General features: G+C 40.1%; 1 protein-coding gene across 3 annotated transcripts in view; it reads left to right on the top strand.

The window, feature by feature from the left end:
- The window catches only part of DBNDD2 (dysbindin domain containing 2), a 34,437-nt gene extending 21,961 nt beyond the window's left edge, over positions 1-12,476 (top strand). For all 3 annotated transcript variants that reach the window (XM_042465604.1, XM_042465606.1, XM_042465605.1), the window contains exons 2-4: positions 1,840-1,995; positions 2,610-2,756; positions 9,811-12,476. In XM_042465604.1, coding sequence (XP_042321538.1) covers positions 1,840-1,995; positions 2,610-2,756; positions 9,811-10,013 — 506 coding nt within the window. In that variant the 3' untranslated portion in view covers positions 10,014-12,476. The remainder of the gene's footprint in view (positions 1-1,839; positions 1,996-2,609; positions 2,757-9,810) is intronic.
- Positions 12,477-17,365: the final 4,889 nt, after the last annotated feature.

Consider the following 17,365-nt stretch of genomic DNA (forward strand, 5'->3'; position numbering starts at 1 on the left):
CCAGTGGCATGACAGGGAGATGAGGGTGAATCTTATTGTCTGTTGATTCACAGGATGGCTTAGATGGGTGGACAACTGCAGCAAAACTCAGTTTCCACTGCCGCACACTCATAGCAGGCCACACCACTGCATTTTGGACACCCCCCCCTCAACAACAACAAAAACCCTGATGAAAATTACAGTCAGAGGTCATTCTCAGCAACTACACCAAGGGTATATATAAGCATGCTATTTCTGGGTTCATCCAGGCAATCTTTGAGGCTTTGAAGTAGAGTATGAAAAATATTTCTCATTTCTGGAGCCTTCTTAAATCAGAGACAGATCCTTTTCTGCTGATTAATCAACACTCCCCCCATCATCACCACCACAAATTTGGGTTTTTGGGAGCTTTGAGGGATCAGATAGCTAAGGGCCACAAAAGTGTGTTGCAAGCTACATCCAGCCTATATGCCATACTTTTCCTAGCCATCATCAGAGTGCCTCTAACACTGCTATAATCTTCTGTCTGCTCTATATGCTGCTTATACTATTTGTTCAAGAATGGAGGGTATCATTCTATTACATCTGTACCCGAGTAATCTTGTTCTGGATATGGACAATATGGATAGCTGCTGTCTGGACAAGCTATTATTGCTGCTTTGAAGAAACAATGGCATGATGAGGAAATCCTTGGATGCTTTCAGGAGGGCAGTTAAGACGGATCTCTTCCGGCAAGCTTACTGACCTGACCTAGTATAAAAAATATAATTCCACTTTTGACCAAGATTGTATATCTCTATTCCTCCCTTGCTTTCTGACAGAACCTGTTTTAAAGAAATTATTTGTAAATTGTTATTGTATTTTACTGTTGTGAATTGTATATTTTATCGGCTTGTAATCCAGCCTCGATCCATCTGGGAGAGGTGGGAAAATATGAATAAAATTTCTCTTTTTATTTTATTATGATACTTCCTTACAGATGGGAGAAAGCAATAGCATTTACATTTCTATACCACTTCATAGTGAACTCAGGACTCTCTAGGTGGTTTACAATCTGTAAGCCAATTCACCCCAACAAGCTGGGTACTCATTTTACTGACCTATGAAAGGATGGAAGTCTGACTCAACCTGGATCCCTCTGGGACTGAACTCAAAATGCTGTGGTTGCAGTACTGGCATTTAACCTCATTTAACCCCAAACATTTTAAAAAATCTATTAAAAGCACAACATAACAAAAAAGAAAAAAAGCACAACACATCACATTAAAAAACAATAACCACCTGCCACATGAGACAAGAGCTAAAGGTCTGGCTAAATAAAAAAAGTATTTCTCTGCTGGCTGAAAGAGCAGTGAAGGGGACAATTGAATCTCCTGTGGGAAGGATTTCCATAACCTAGGAGTAATAATATAATAATAATAATAATTTATTTATATCCCACTCCTCTACGTAATGCAATCGGGGTGGCTTACAACATTAAAATTGTACATTCCCAAGACCATCCATTCCCACCTCCCTTAAAACACAATTAAACAATATCAGAATTATAACTTACTTAATATTTTTTATCATAACAAAAGAAAACAGTGGTTGTTGTGAGGTCAAATCCAAGCTGGAATCCCTAGTTCAGTGGCCAGGGATTTACTCAGGAGTAGCCAGCAAGAAGGCTCTTTTCCATGTCCTTACCAGATGTGCCTTACCAAACATCCCTTTGAGAGAGAAAGCCCTCTCTCAATGATCTCAATGAGTTGTGCCAACTCATATAAGGAGATACAGTCTTTCAGAGAAGCTGAAAAGATGCTGATTCTGATTTCCTCTGTTCTCTGCCTAAACTTTTCTTTTCTCTGGTTCCTTTTGTAGCCGACATGGAAAATGGGCAGCGGGGACTCGATGCAGAGCAGCTGCAGCAACAACAGCTCAAACTACGTGAGAGGCAGAGATTCTTTGAGGAGGTTTTCCAGCATGATGTCGATTTCTTCTTCCCAGTATCCCATCTGCAGATAGAACACAGGAGACGTAAGTGATGCTAAAGGTACTATAGACCAAAGTGTATAAAGGTTACTCTTTTTTTGGACTACAGTCAGTTCTCCGTATCCATGGATTCTTTATCCACAGATTCAACCATCTACTGGTTGAAAATATTTTTTTTAAAAAAAAATTAATTCCAAAAAGAAAACCTTGATTTTGCTTTTTAATATAAGGGACATCATTTCACTACACCACTGTATTTAATGGGACTTTAGCATCCACAGATTTTGTCATCCACGGAGGGTTCTGGAACCAAGCCCCAGCAGATATCAAGATCCCATTGTACAAGTTTCAGAACTCATTACTCAGCATACCTGTTGGCAGATTCTGGGAGTTGTAATTAAAAAAAGTAACTGTCTCAGGCTCTGAAATACACAGTGCATGAGACTATGGGAAAGTTTTGTTCCACTTGCATGGCGGTTCTGTATTACTTTTGCATGCTTTTGAGGTTTTGTTTGTTTAGGAAATAGACACATGATAATCCAATTCTAGATTGGCAAGGGTAAATATTTATCACATGGACATCTGGTGTTGTATATTCTAGTAGGTAATGAATATTCATCTTGCTGCATGCCATTTGATGGTTTTCCTGTCTTTGCCAGCTCCCTTGGGCAGCATTTCCTCCATGGAGGTGAATGTGGACATGCTGGAACAGATGGAAATGATGGACCTCTCTGACCAAGACACTGTGGATGTGTTCCTTAGCTGTGGGACAGAGGACAACAACAATGTACCCACTCTTTTGCCAGGTATGAGCAATTCCCATATCCATTCCCATCAGCTTCTAGATACATCCAGATCTTTGTGGAACTTTGTGCAGTATAGCTCTTTATGAAAGAAAAGAGCTAGAAATCCCAACCAGGACTTGGCTAGACAGAAACTGAACACCTTTACTACTAGAATTACTGCCAAATGCCACCTTTAATTTCTATGCTTGTGATAGATCCTACCTGCATTCAGATTTTCTTCTCCAGCAATGAGCAAAGGCTAGAAACACAGGTAACCAAAATGTGCCTAATTTTAGATTATGACTGATGTGTTGCATGGATCAGATCCTCAAGTCTGTGGCACTGGTCTTTCTTCCATTTGTGTGACAGAGAAAAACAAAACCCCATGAAGAGCTTTATGTCTGGAACTGATGCTTGTATCTATGTATTGTATCCCTAGGTTTTCATCTGCACAAAAGACTATTTTGCTTGACAGCAAACTATGAATGCTCTATTCTGCTTTGTAGTGAAATGCTATGGCACAAAAAGAGTCAGACATTGATATTTCAAGTGAGATTGTTGTTGCCTCTTAGATGGATACGTAATGTAGGCAGAATAATCCTCGCTTGCAAGGCATATTATCAAATGACCAAGCAGAAGACAGAAGCCTTTATGAGTTGCATGTTAAAATGAAATCAATTGATTGGCTTTTGATATATAAGTTCTCATGTCTGGCTGAGAAATCCAAATGCCTGAAATCAATTACTTTAAACCCAGAAGCCATCACATGTCACTGTGTTAATTTAAAAACCAGCACATGATCAACTCACACTCTGCTACTAATACATAGCAATGCCACTTTCCCCTCCCTTTTCCTGTTGTTTTATCTCCATGCCTCACTTTATTTGGCTTGGATCACTTTGTGTTGCCTATCACTAGTCCTGTTCTCCCCAGTCCTTTTTTCCCTTTTCCAAATCCTTTCCATCCTAAGTTTGTTAAAAGTAACTCTTGTTCATTTCTGATGCTCTCCACACTGATTTGAACATATCTGAACAAGAACTGATGACAGACTAAGCACCAAATGTGATTGACTATTTCATCAGTGGATCATTCTGGTTGTTTATTCCAAACTTGGGTGTTGCAGATATTCCCATGGATCATTTTGTTTAATTAATTAATTAATTAAAAAGTAACATTTCAGGGCTATAGCTGCCAGAATGTCCAAGCCAGAATGGCCACATTATGGCTGGTGGATTATAGTGTTTTGCATGTCAGGTCTGCTTGTTCTTATGTACTTGAGCAGTGGGGAGCTATGTGTTAATGAATGGGTTTAAGGAACCATCACTTATACTCTTCTGAGCAAGTGAAAATGCCAGACTGGATGCAGTGGCCAGCGAAGAAGGGGAAGCATGGTTCCCATGCCATTGGCTCACCATTTGGTCTCTTAACAAAACATATTAATATTCTGAACAGTGGTGCAGTGGTATATTTTGAAGTGCAAGCACTCACCATGAAATTCTACATTGTCATAATGCAAGAAGAATCCAAAAATGAAAGATGTTTTCATCCATACCTTCAGACTAGTTCTTGTACTATTTCATCACCATGAACAGGTATTTTGTAAGCCTAATGGATCTTAGATGTACATTCAAGACCAAGCCACTGCCAAGATACATTACATTATAACAGTGATAGGTCACATTAGTGTATTGTTGGGGCAAATTCCATCTTCCTTTCATCATTACCCCCATTTAACATGAGGATTGCAACCAATTTCAGAGGGAACATAAAAGTCTGAAGGGAGAGATTTTTAATTATTATACAGTACTTATATTTATTTATATCCTGCGTTTTCCCCAAGCTTAGAACTTAAAGTGCCATGCAACAATTAGATAGCTAAAAAATCACCTCATTATAAATAAAGTTTAATAATAATAATAATACAAAAATTTAAAATGTAATTAATAAACTTAAAACTGAGCATAAGCATTACAATTAAAACCAAACATAAGCATTAAGAAGAAAACAACAAATAGAAAGTAGAGTACATTATGGAAGGCTCTTCCCCCTTCAACAATCAGTCTTCAAAGACCTGCCAGAATAAGTCTTTACCTGACACAAAAATAATGTCTTCATCTGCCACCTGCCCCCTCTCCAAACTGAATCCAGCCAAATCCCCCCTCTCTTTCTTCCTCCTCATCACATTGGGTTTGGGACTTTAACCTGAAGACCTCATGAAATTAGGACTAGGGCCACAGGTTGCCCATCTCTGGTGCACTGGGACCTCCTCTTGTCTCAGTATTTAATAGGTTTGTCATGGTCTCTGTGACTCAAATATGCCTGTGCAGTGCATCTTTAGAATCTTCTACAATAGCTAGGAAAGCTTTTTTGTGGAATATGCGCTACACAGATGCAGGATAACCCAATTGTGTGCGTTCAAAGATGACCAGTCAAAGAACTACGGTGAACAGGTATGCAACCTGCCCTTCCCTTCTTTGGAACCAGGAGTCTAGTTGCAGGGAACTGTAAGTGATGTTTCTTGCAACTTAGGCAGGAGGGGCACCATGATTGTTTCTGGAAAGGAGAGGAAATGCATTACCCACGTTTTAAAGAAAACACAGATTTGCATGTGCTAGTTTGCATGCCTGTGAAGAAATGCAACATATCTCACCATAGCAGAGCCCTGTGTGCCTTCTCAGTCTGATGTGCTAAGTGTGAATGGACAAATGCAAAGCTCTGTTTATCCTTCTTATAATGGAAATCACATGGAGTTTGCTGCCTAGCAACTATAAGCATATTACTAGACAGTGCTAGACAGTGATGCTTTCTTGTTACCTCCCCTTCTCCTCTCGAATAAACAGTGATGTAGAACATGGGGTGTTATTTTTATGAAGTTGTACATTAGCACTATCTGTTACTTTTTAATGAAGTAATGTGTTGCTAACACATATCTTTTCCATTTTTTACATAAATATATTTTTTAAAATAGAAAATTGGAATTCCCTCCCAAGTTTTTGAAGGAATGTGTTAATGTTACTTATTACACCTAAAATGGAAATAGAAAAGAAATAAAAATGCTATATATTATTACATTTTAGGTATGTATGTATGTATGTATGTACTGAATTTATATCCTGCCTTTTCCCCAAAATGGGATTCAAGGTGGCTTTGTGGTTCTTGTTGTTGTTGTTGTTGTTGTTGTGTGCCTTCAAGTCAACTCTGACTTATAGCTACCCTATCATTTTTAGAGTCTTTTTTGGCAAGATTTATTCAGAGGAGGTTTCGGATTGCCTTCCCAGTCTGAAAGAATGTGACTTGCACTAAGTAGCGAATTGAACCCTCATCGTCTTTTTCTTACTCTTCTCCCATAGTGCATTGTGTATAAATTTGTTAGTTGTAACACCTCCCTTCTAAACTCTGTAGAAATATATAGGACTTTCAGAAAAGGAGCAGCAATTAACTTTGATAGTGAGCATGGTGTAAGAGCTAGAGTGCTGGACTGAAACACTAGAGACTGCAGGTTTTAGCTTCTACATATCTATTAAATTCAGTGAAAGACCTTACTTAGGCCAACTACTCAGATGATGTTGTTGTCAGGATAAAGTGGGGAAGGAGAGCTAAGTAGAATGCCTGGTGCTCATTGAAGGGGGCTTCTAAATGTAACACATGAAATTAAAATAATTGTTGTAACAAAAAAGAGGAACAAAGAGTAGCCCTTCTGAGCCTCTCCTGGCCAGTGGTGAGTCCCCAGTTACCTGGCTACTGGTGATGGGCTTATAGCAAACAGTGTTCACTAGATTTCTTTTGTCTAACATTTTTGTGCCACTAATAATGCCGGGAAAACCCCGTGATATGTTGTTGTTGTTGTTGTTGTTTATATAGTGCTGTAGATTTGCACAGCGCTGTACATAATACAATAAATATATAAGAGTAAACCTGCCTATGGCGTACAATCTAAGAAATATTAGGATAATAAGTTTGCCTTAAGTCAGAAACTACTTGAGGGCACCCAACACACACATACATTACCAGATATTAGCAAGTGATAATGCTTAATTCCTGTGCCATGAAGAGTATAATCACCTTATGTCATACCAAACAAGCTCTAGTGTTTGGTACAAAAACAGGTGTTAGATTATTCTGTTCAATCATATCAGCAAGGTACTGGATTTTGTCTCCCTTTCCCTGAATTTACTAGTCTGTAAATATCAACTCTGTTTACTTCAAATCAAACTTATTCTTCAATAAGGAGAGACTCAGGTCATGTCTTCCATCACTTTGTGAACTCAGTTAATGTTACTGCATGGCATATGACTATCACTGCACAATGTTGGGCCAAACTGGGAAGAAAAGGCTAGAAATTCCACCCACTGAGTTAAAGGCACCACCTTTCGCACCACCCCAACCAAGAGAAAGGATGTTTGATCCCATAAAAAGAAAGCATTAAAATAACAATGAAATGCAAAGAAACAAAAGTACCATTCCATCATCTAGCCAGTGCTTATTACTTTGGACACATAAGTTGATACATTATCACTGGACATCCAGCATTACTACATGAATGTTTTGAATCTGTGCATGCTCTAAGATGTGCAAAAAGAGATATATGTAAGAACTTAAAACTTCATCCCCACTATGGTCATTCTTATTCTGGGAGGCTTGCTGCTGTGTCCAGGGAAAGGCCAACAGAAAAGCAAGAAAAGCCTGTTAGTGATTCAAGCTGAATGTGATTCAAATGCTTTACCAGAAGAGCCTCCTGCATTCCAGTTAAATAGCCTCACTGATGAGCTCTCCAAGCTGCGTTATTCACAAGCCATGCACAAAAAGCACCCGTTGCCAAACATGGAGAAAGAATGCAAGGCACGTGGTTTGTATAATGATATGAGGCCAGGGTTTCAAAAAGGGCATCTTCTGGCCAAAGAGGCAACCTTGCTCTTGGTGGAAGGGTTACTGGGTCATTTACTCAGCCTGCCCAATCTCAGTGGGTTACTGTGTCGCACAGGCAGTGCTTTCTGTTGCTAATGATTCATTAGCAGCCTGGATCATCAGCAACACAGGGGACAGTTATTACACAACATTTTGAGCTATATGCACCATATGGCACCTTGAGGTGGCATGTTCTGTGCCACGATAACATCAACACAACAGCTAAGAAGGAATATGTAAATTCAGTGAAATTCCATTGAACTTCATTCTCCTTTTCAAATGCAAATTTTCAAATATCTTTCTATTATTTTGGCAATGAGTGAAGTAAGAGAAGAAAAGAGTAGGGCTTTAGATTGTACATGGGGAAACAGGCTTGGAGCATAATAACTGTGGAGTGGGGATATCAAGGAGCTATGGAAACTATTGTAGAATCCCTTCTGGATCACTGGGTATGCAAACATTGTAGTGTGCAAGATATCCTGCACATATTTGGATATTATCCATCCATATCAGAAGGGCAGAAAATTGTTTTCTTTTCCTTCTTCTTGAGTTTGTTTTATACAGCTGAATTCTCTACACAGATGAGATTGTGTGGTATGCAGAAACCCCACAGACAAGTAATATATGTGTATAGAGCAGCAGACCCACCCACCCCCCTTTCCTTCTGTGCCTGTAGCTATGCCAAGATAGTCATGTAATAATCCTGTTACTACTTCTGCCAGTTCCATACCTGTAAATTGCACAGTGCAAAATGAAGTCAACCTGCTGAGCAAGACACTCTTAGAAATTTGACATGTCCTAGTAACTGGGACAGATAAAAGGGAAAAAATCACTAAGTTCTGAGCAATGGGTGGGCATGGGGGTAGGAGAAAACACAGAGGCCCAGATAGGGCTGCTTCTCTAATTACAATTTTCTGTGTATATTCTCTGTATAAAGAAGCTCTGTGCAGTGCAACATCTGGAAAAGATCTAAATATTTTTATAATATTTTAAATTAAGTCAGACATGGTCAGATAAATAAAGATACTACTATATATGACTCTTTTGATTAGACAAAGATTTATCCAGGCATCCATGTGAAAATGTGTTGCACCTCCATTTTATTCTTTGATGCTTAGATAGGTCCTCAAAATTTTGTACGGCAACTCCCATCTGCCCTAGCCAGCATAACCAATACTGGAAGAATGATGGAAGTTGCCATGCAGGATCATCCTTGAGGGCCACAAAGTGCTTACCCTCCTTTACATAGTGGCTTTAAGGAACAATAGTTTCAATACCTTTAATTGCACAACCTGTCTGATGTGTGCATCTGATCTTGGATGTGGATTACAGTTATCTGCGGGCTTGCCATCCATGGATTTGAGCATCCGTGGATTGCCCCACTACATTCACCCCAATGGCAGTGCATGTACATAGCTGTGTCACTACTGGGAACAATAGGACTTGAGGTCCCACATTTTTTGTTATCTGTAGGGGAGTCTGGAATGGAATCCCTGCATATATGAACAGCTAACTGTACAATGCCTTCTAATATATTATTATGTGGGCATCACCCGAAGCAGCCTTCTCCAACTTGGTGCCTTCCAGATTTTTTTTTTAAACATCAACACCCAATAACACCTGGCAGCATGACTTGTGGTCAGGAAAGCTGGGGGTTGTAGTCCAAAACATATGGTGGAACCAGCTTGGCAAATGATGTCCTAGAATGGACTATGGAATTCTTCTGTGATTGAATTAAGCTTTAGAAAAACTTCCATGACTGAATCACATTTGAACTAAAATGTCAACACAGGTGTGGCTATTTCTGCTGTGTTTAAGATAGCTTTGCAAGGAATGTGCATGCAAAAAATAATGAGAAAGTACAGGGATGGTGTGCATGTGGAACAGTACTACTTAGTGCTGCAATAACAGTAAAAAAAGTTGGAACATTAGCATTTTTTATTAATAGCATGATATATTTGTCGATTAACCACTTGCAGTTGCCAGCAGGGTCTAAGTACCATTGAAAAGCTGCAGCAGTGCTTACATTTCCTTCTGCAACATAATAGAAGGTGCAGGGATAGGACAGCCTAGCTTGGCTAACCAGTAGGTCATCGGAGCAGAAGGGGCAGCAAAGTGCTAGCATACTCATCAGATGTTTGTTCCCTTTCTTGCCTCTCTCCTTGGCCAGATTCCAACCATTACCAAGAAGAAATATCTCTGCAAGTGCCCAGTACTGGTGAGGTCAAATCCAGGATCTCGTCTACATCTTCAGCCTCTACAGACCTGAACAGCCTGGATACCAGTGAGGAAGGGGCCGAGACCCCCGTGGTACAATCAGATGAGGAAGAGCTACAGCAAGATGGCCCTGAAGAACAGGAGATCAAAAGCTAGCAGGACAAAGGGGTGTTATTCTTTGGCCATGCTCTGCATCTACCCCATCACATGGACCCTGCCAGCATGAGAATGCTGAGTGAAAATGTCTGGCTGGCTCTTTGACTCCCACTGAGTAAACCCCACTGAAGCTCCCTCTATCCCAATGGTTCTAGCTGGGGAGGATTAGAAAGAAGCCTTCCCCTCTGCAGAATAGTCAGTGCATGGGGAAAGCAAGAAGCAAGGGGAGAACAGGGTGAAGTAAGGGGACTGCAAAAAATTATATACACACAAATCTAACTCTTCAAGCTTTCATGGCTAACACTCCTGCTTCACTCACTCTGGTGGTTCAAGTTTGCTGTAGGCCCAGCTGCAGCTGTTTCATGCAAGATCTTCATGCAAACTTGCAGTCTCCTGAATCCCAAAACACACACACACACACACACACACACACACACACACACATACATATATACATACATGACAAATGTTTAACTGTAACATAATAGATAATTATATTCCTTTCCAAAACAAGCAACTGTGTTGCTGTGTTTTATTGAGAAAGAACCAATGAAGCCTTGGGGCTAGTAAGGATGAAGGCAAGATGGCTAAACTATATCACAGGCCTAGGAACTTGGGTTGGGGCAGTACTGGGAGTCGAGGAAAGATTTTGGTTTACTTGCTCTTTCATCTGATTCTGCATTATCACATTGCAAGCATGCAGTACATGTCAGGAAGGTACAAAACCTAAGAATGGCTTGATGAAAAGAAAAATGGATTTCAGTCAAGTGGTGCCATAGTAACATGTCTTTTTGGAAGGGACTTGTATTGCTTCTGACTCACCAAGTTGAATGCAATCCATATCAACTATGCCTCCTATCATCTCTCATGAAAATCGTGTGGTATAGTAGTTAGAAAGCTGGATTGGAACTTAGTAGATCCAGGTATAAGTCTCCTCTGAGGTGAAATGCTTTGGGTGACTTTGAGCTAGTAGCTCTCTCCTGGTCTGATCTGTCTTACAGCATTGTTTTGATGAGGGGAGAAGGATAACTATGGATGTTCTCAGAAGAAACGTGGAATATCACTATAACAAAAAAAATCAATATTGCTGTTGTCATCGGATCACTGAATAGATGGATCATCAACCCCCTTACAAGCTCTACATAGCATGTGGATTGCATTCAGCTTGGTAGATCACAAAGTTTGTATAGGACTGACAGGTTAATATTTTAGTAAAAGAATAGCTTTATATTGCCATCTGACAAGTTTTTAGCTGCCTAAACAGAAGTCCCTTTACTTATAGTGTAGTGGCCAAAAGTGTGGGATCAAGAGAATTTCTGGTGGAACTCACCTCTTTAGCATGAATTTATGGAGCAAGCGCCCATCTCTTCCCCTTAGCCTCCCTCTTCTACTGTCTGGCCACAGTAATACTGATCCATTTTATATGAATTTTGAAAGTATTTCTGAAACAATGTAAGTGAAGTTCTTTCAGCACTAATTGTAAACATTCTTACTTTCAAAGAGTTTTAAAATGTAAATGGTGAAATCTGATACTAATTCATGCAGAATGTTCATTAGGCACACATGAAGGGAAACATCATAAAGACATGGCAGTGTATGGAGGGGCTATAGCACTTTGGTAAAACAAATTGCATATCTTAAGGTACTATGTTCAATCAGCAGCAATGAGGATTTCCCAGATTCATTGCCAAACCAAGTAGTTTCTCTGTTTTTCTCACCATGCGGGGACTTGAAGATTTCTGCATTATAATATATGCCCCAGGATCTTTCTTGCCATCATGGAACATTGATGCCAATACTCAGATCCTCAAATGTCCATTTTCACCAAACAAGCAAAAGCACACCAACAAATAAAATCAAATCCAGGAAGGAAATGTGAGGAGGAGGAGTTGTATGCCTTCAAGTTGCTTTGGTCCAAATTGTGAGTTTTCTTGGCAACATTTGTTTTGAGGAGGTTTGCCATTGCCCTCCTCAGAGGCTGAGAGAGTATGATTTTCCCAAGGTCACCCAGTGGGTTCACATGGCTGAGCAGGGATTCAAATCTTGCTCTTCCAAAATTCTAGCCCAATACTCAAACCACACTAAACTATGATGGCTTGCATATGCGATGGAGACTATTAATCCAGGATTTGGGAGTCTGCAGCTCTCCAGGTGTTATTGGACTCTAACCCTCATTAGCCCCAGACAGCAGGGCCAGTGGTTGATGGGAGATGGAGAATTTTGTCATTCCTGTAATTGATTGGGTGTTTCCTGAAAGACAGCTTCCAGCACTAACAGTAAAAATTATATTACACAGTTGTTCCAATTCCCCCTTCATTTGAACTAGTAAGAAAGAAAATGGAAGAAGTCGTAGGAAAACATGAGAGGTCCACAAATGGAAAATGTTGTTGTCTGGAACTCTGTTCTGGTAACATTCTATGAATGAGCATGGCAATCAAACAGTAAAATCTTCATCGGAAAGTCTGAATATCTAATTGCTTTTATCTGTTGATAACCTCACTGTGAAATTGCTGTGGATGAAATACTGTCACTTACCTGCAGCTGTAACATTTATTGATCACTCAAACATTGAAACATAGTCAAAGTGCCCCAAATTAACCCTCCTCTGAATGGCATCTGGGTTGGCAACACTACTCGTTACATGTATAATTTGTTACATGTACAATTTGGCATGATCCTAATTAGTACAGCTGGCCCTCCATATCCACAGATTCAACCATCCATGGCTTGAAAATATTACAAAAATATTTAAATCCAAAAAGCAAACCTTGATCTTGCTATTTTATAGAAAGGACACAATTTCGCTAAACCATTGTATTTAATGGGACTTGAGCATCCATGGATTCTAATACTCTCAGGGGGTCCTGGAACCAAATTGCAGTTGATACTAATGCCCCAATGTGCATGCAGCACCAACTCCAAAAGGCAAGCCAAAGCCATGAACCTTAAAGTTAAGAAACTGCACCATAATTTAAGGTATTTAAAGCATAGATGGAAGCACCTAACCTATCCTAGAGAGAGATGATATAGGAACAGTGTCTTTGCAATACTGTATCAAAATAATCATTAACAGCACTCAACAAAATCTACTTTGTTCATAATCAAGTCAGCTTTGAGACATGAAATTATATCGGTTTATGGATATGTAACAGAGGGTGAGAGACACTGACTTTCTCCATCGTCTGTTATGATTCTAAGCCCAAGTCAGAGGCTGTTTTAACATGCACAAGCGTAAAACAGGGTAACTTCAAACACTACAAATTTATTAAGCAGAAAGCAAACTGTTTAGATCATGGCTAGGGAATGTATGGCCTTCCAGATGTTGAGATTACAATTTCCATCTAGTTCACAATAGCTAATTGTGAAGGAATGATGGGATGCAACCAAGACTTAAAGGACACATATTCCTCATGATGTAGATCATCATACATTTACTTTGCTGGGCTGGCCTGTGTTGGTAGCCATGACTGATTAAAATTTATGTGTGCATACAGGGGAAAACAGATGTAAACACAATTTTAATGCATGATACCAATGTAGTTTGTGTGCTTTCCCTCCCATACTGAAAAATTAGAAAGTGGTTCTTCTGAAAGCAGCCCTGGGGCTACTTGAAAACCTCCATTTTGTTTCAACCAGGCAGGTAGCAACACTATTTCAAATGGGGAAAAAAAAATTTGTGACAGAAAGAGTGGAATAACCTCAAGAAAAATAAAATAAAATAAAAGGAACCAGGTTTATAAATAATTTTGGGCCGGCCCTGTTCCTGGGAAGCTCCCTGGCATAGCCACTGACTCAACACATCAATCCGCCCTCTTTGGTCCCGGCTGCAAACTCTAGCATCAGTGCTTCCATCCAGGTGCAAATGAGTCATGCTCTTTCCCAGTCTGCTTGCAAACACAGCAATAGTAAATTGCTTTCCAGTGAAAGGTTGAACAGAAAAAGCAGGACTGAAAAAAAGGAAGTGACTCAGGGGACTAACAGGTGGGTGGGGAAGGAGTTCAGAGAGAGAGATTTGGCAGCCAGGGAGACAACCCACCCTAAACAATGAGGAAGCCAGTGGAAAAATACAAGTGCGAAAAGGATCAACTGCTGCACTGCAAAGAAAAGAAAACAGTCTGGATTTGCATCAGAGCTTTTATAACAGGAACTTCATTTAAGCATTTAGCCTGCTGTCCCCCGTCCCCCCCCCCCCCCATAGGAAAGTAACAGGGCCTTGTAGAATCACAAAGACAAATACATTTATTTGTCAGGATGTAAACTTTCATGAGGTAGTGTCCACCTGTTCTGATGCATAAAATGCTATTCTCTGTTAGACAGCTCTATATAGTGCATGGTTAAAAAGTTGGGTCAAATGGCAGTGATGTACAGGAAAAAAATAAGTAACTGTTTGTAAGAGTAGTAATTGGCAATACCATTACACAAGTGCTGCTAAGAGATCCAGCATGGTGTAGTGGTTTGAACATTGGATTAGGACTCTGGAAACCAGGGTTCAAATTTGGGCTCAGCCACATAAACCCACTGAGTGACCTTGGGTCACATGCTCACTGCCTTAGGGTTGCCATGAGTCAGAAATGACTTGAAAGCACACAACAACAATGGCTGCTAAGAGCTAAAGTTGACTTGGTGCTAAATTAAAGTGGCCATATGCATGGGAGATGGACACCTGCTGAAATTCCTTCTTCCACATTACTATGAATGGTGCATCATTTTATGATCCCAAGGGATATCTAGCCTAGCCCTTTGTTAGTGCTAGAATCTAGCACTAAAGCATCCCTGAGAGATAGTCATGTAACATCTGTTTTAAAATCTAACAAAGACCTCATTCCCACTACATTTTAAACTGGTTCGCAAATCGATTTGAAGCAGTTTAAATGACCCTGGTTCACACTTGAACCGAATCACTGAAGCGATTCGGGGAGGGAGGCCATGGGCTAGACCCATTTAACCTGTGTCTTTTTGATGCTGATTTTTTCTGCATCTTTTTGGATAAATCGATTCTGCCCAAGTGTGAACCAGATGTGGATCGGAATTGATTTAAATTTGCCCTTTGGTCGGCTGGAGCGGGTCCATTTTGAATTGGTTCATTCATCAATGTGAACCACAAATGGGTTATTTTATTTTACTTTGCAGCAAGAAAATGCAATGGGGCAAATCACACTCTGCTGCTGAACTGATCCATTGATTTGGATCACAAAGTGATTTATTTGTAAGTGGGAATGTGGCCAACAAAGAGTCCACTATCTTTGGAGGTGGTCAGTTCTAATGTTACTATTACACTTACTATTAGGAAGTTTTTCCTTATGTTTATTTGGATTCTTCTTTCTTGAGAAGGAACCCTGTCCTCTTGTGCATCTGGTTATCAGAAGAGTAACAATTAACAATCAGATTAGTGCAGAAGGGAAATTTAAACTCTTCTATTCTTACCAGAGTCCTGAGAAAAATATTTACTGTAAAGGTGGTGAGTTCGTTGGGAGAATATCCCATATATGGAAGAGAGTTTTTCATCAGAATGATGAGAGTGGAGGATTGCAGAGGAGGAAGAGAGAAGGCTAACAGGTTTTGGGGATGTGGTTGTAGCTCAGTGATGGTGCTTTGCATGCAAAAGGATCTAAGTAAAATCCCTGGCATTTTAAGGGGAAAAGTTTCCTGCTTGAAATCCTGGAGAGATACAGCTAGACAGTATAGACTAAGTATAACACCTTGTTGGCTGGCAACTTCCATCATCCCGTACCACTGACAGTACTGCCTATGGTTAATGAGGGTTGTGTACAACTAGTGTAATGGTTTTTAGAGCAGCCTGCACAAGTAGAATCAAAGTACTGCATTTTACCCTTCTAAAAGGATGAAAATTCATGATAGAAGCTATGCGTTATCATAATAACATCACTGGATATAAATGAGAGCACAGGGCAGGAAAATAAAAGTTGGCACAGCAAACAGAAGATCAATATAGATATCATTCTAAACATATGGTTGTTGCACACTACATACCACTTGGTAGAACCTATGCGTTTCCTGACATCATGATAGCCTGCATTCCCTTACACCATCAGAAGAGATGTAATGGAATGAAGGTGGGATGTATACAACACTGTAACATCAAGACATAGGTAAGTCCTTCTGAGGAGATTCTAGATGACAGGCTTTGGCTTTGGTGACCACTGTTTTGTCTAGCCTAGCCCAAAGATAAGAGTGGAAGAAACATTTTCTGATACTAGGGGTATAAACCCTGTGGATTAGGGCCCAGTCAAAAGAAATCTGTGCTTGCTAGAACAGTAAAGTGCAAAGTCTGCAAAACCTTCTGGAGAAATTTTTTGAACTGGGAAAACCACTCATGACAGCATCAGATTTTGTCAACAAAAATTAATTAATAAAGTACACTTGTTCGGTCTGTATTTCCGTTTAATGATGTTATGGCTATAATGAGACTATCCAGAAAGACTGTACACTGTATAATCTAGATTTTTGCAGATACAGTCAGCCCTTCATATCTACAGGGGTTCTATTTCACACCTCTCTTAGCAAAAAGAACAGCCGTCTTATCATGTAGCTGGTCTGGTGGTCTCCCCCCATTTTGACATAAAGGAAATAGTACATTTTAAAGACAAGTGCTCTCCCATGGGACCATTAAGTCAATCATCTAAAATATCTATGTGCACCACTGTGGAAAGCTTGGCTACTTCAAATGAAGGCTGCTATGCTTACGTATGTAACATAAAACTAGTTTGATGCACTGTTGAACATTTAATTACAGTACAGGTCTAAACTGAGATCTACAAGATGGTCATGCTTGCCCTCTAGTGGGGGGAAAAATTAAGTAAAAATCCACATTTGGGCAATACTTTAGATTAGCCAGAATACCACAAAACATGTGCAAGATTTCAAAGGCCCAGAACAGACCACGGGCTTCTGGCAGCCTGGGGCCAATTTTAGGATTCCAGAGTGCGCAGCGTCTGCATGCTCCAGAACCTAACAAGTATGCCTGGTGCCATCTTTACATGGCACCATCCATGTGCCATGCTTGCGTCATGGACATGTTACAGGTTTTTCTGGGTTCTTTTTGGTCTGGAGGGATCCTGCACAGTTTGGCTGCTACAGCATCCCTCCAGAGGGTAAGTAGGCACCTCCAGCCCATCCCTTTGGGCCTTGGGGCAGTCTGAGAGCCCCAAACTCTCCAGGATTTTCTAACAGGCTATGTAGTACCAAAAACAAAGGTCTGGATAACTTATACACCTGCACATTTTTCTGAACTTTCTTTTTTGTCCTGATAAAGGTATTGCTGAACTGTAGATTTTCCCTTTCTTTTCTCATAATCCAGCATGACTGTGTTTTCTTTTGTTTTAATAAATTGT

The sequence above is a fragment of the Sceloporus undulatus genome, chromosome 4 (genome assembly GCF_019175285.1).
Source record: "Sceloporus undulatus isolate JIND9_A2432 ecotype Alabama chromosome 4, SceUnd_v1.1, whole genome shotgun sequence".
Classification (NCBI taxonomy): Eukaryota; Metazoa; Chordata; class Lepidosauria; order Squamata; family Phrynosomatidae; genus Sceloporus; species Sceloporus undulatus.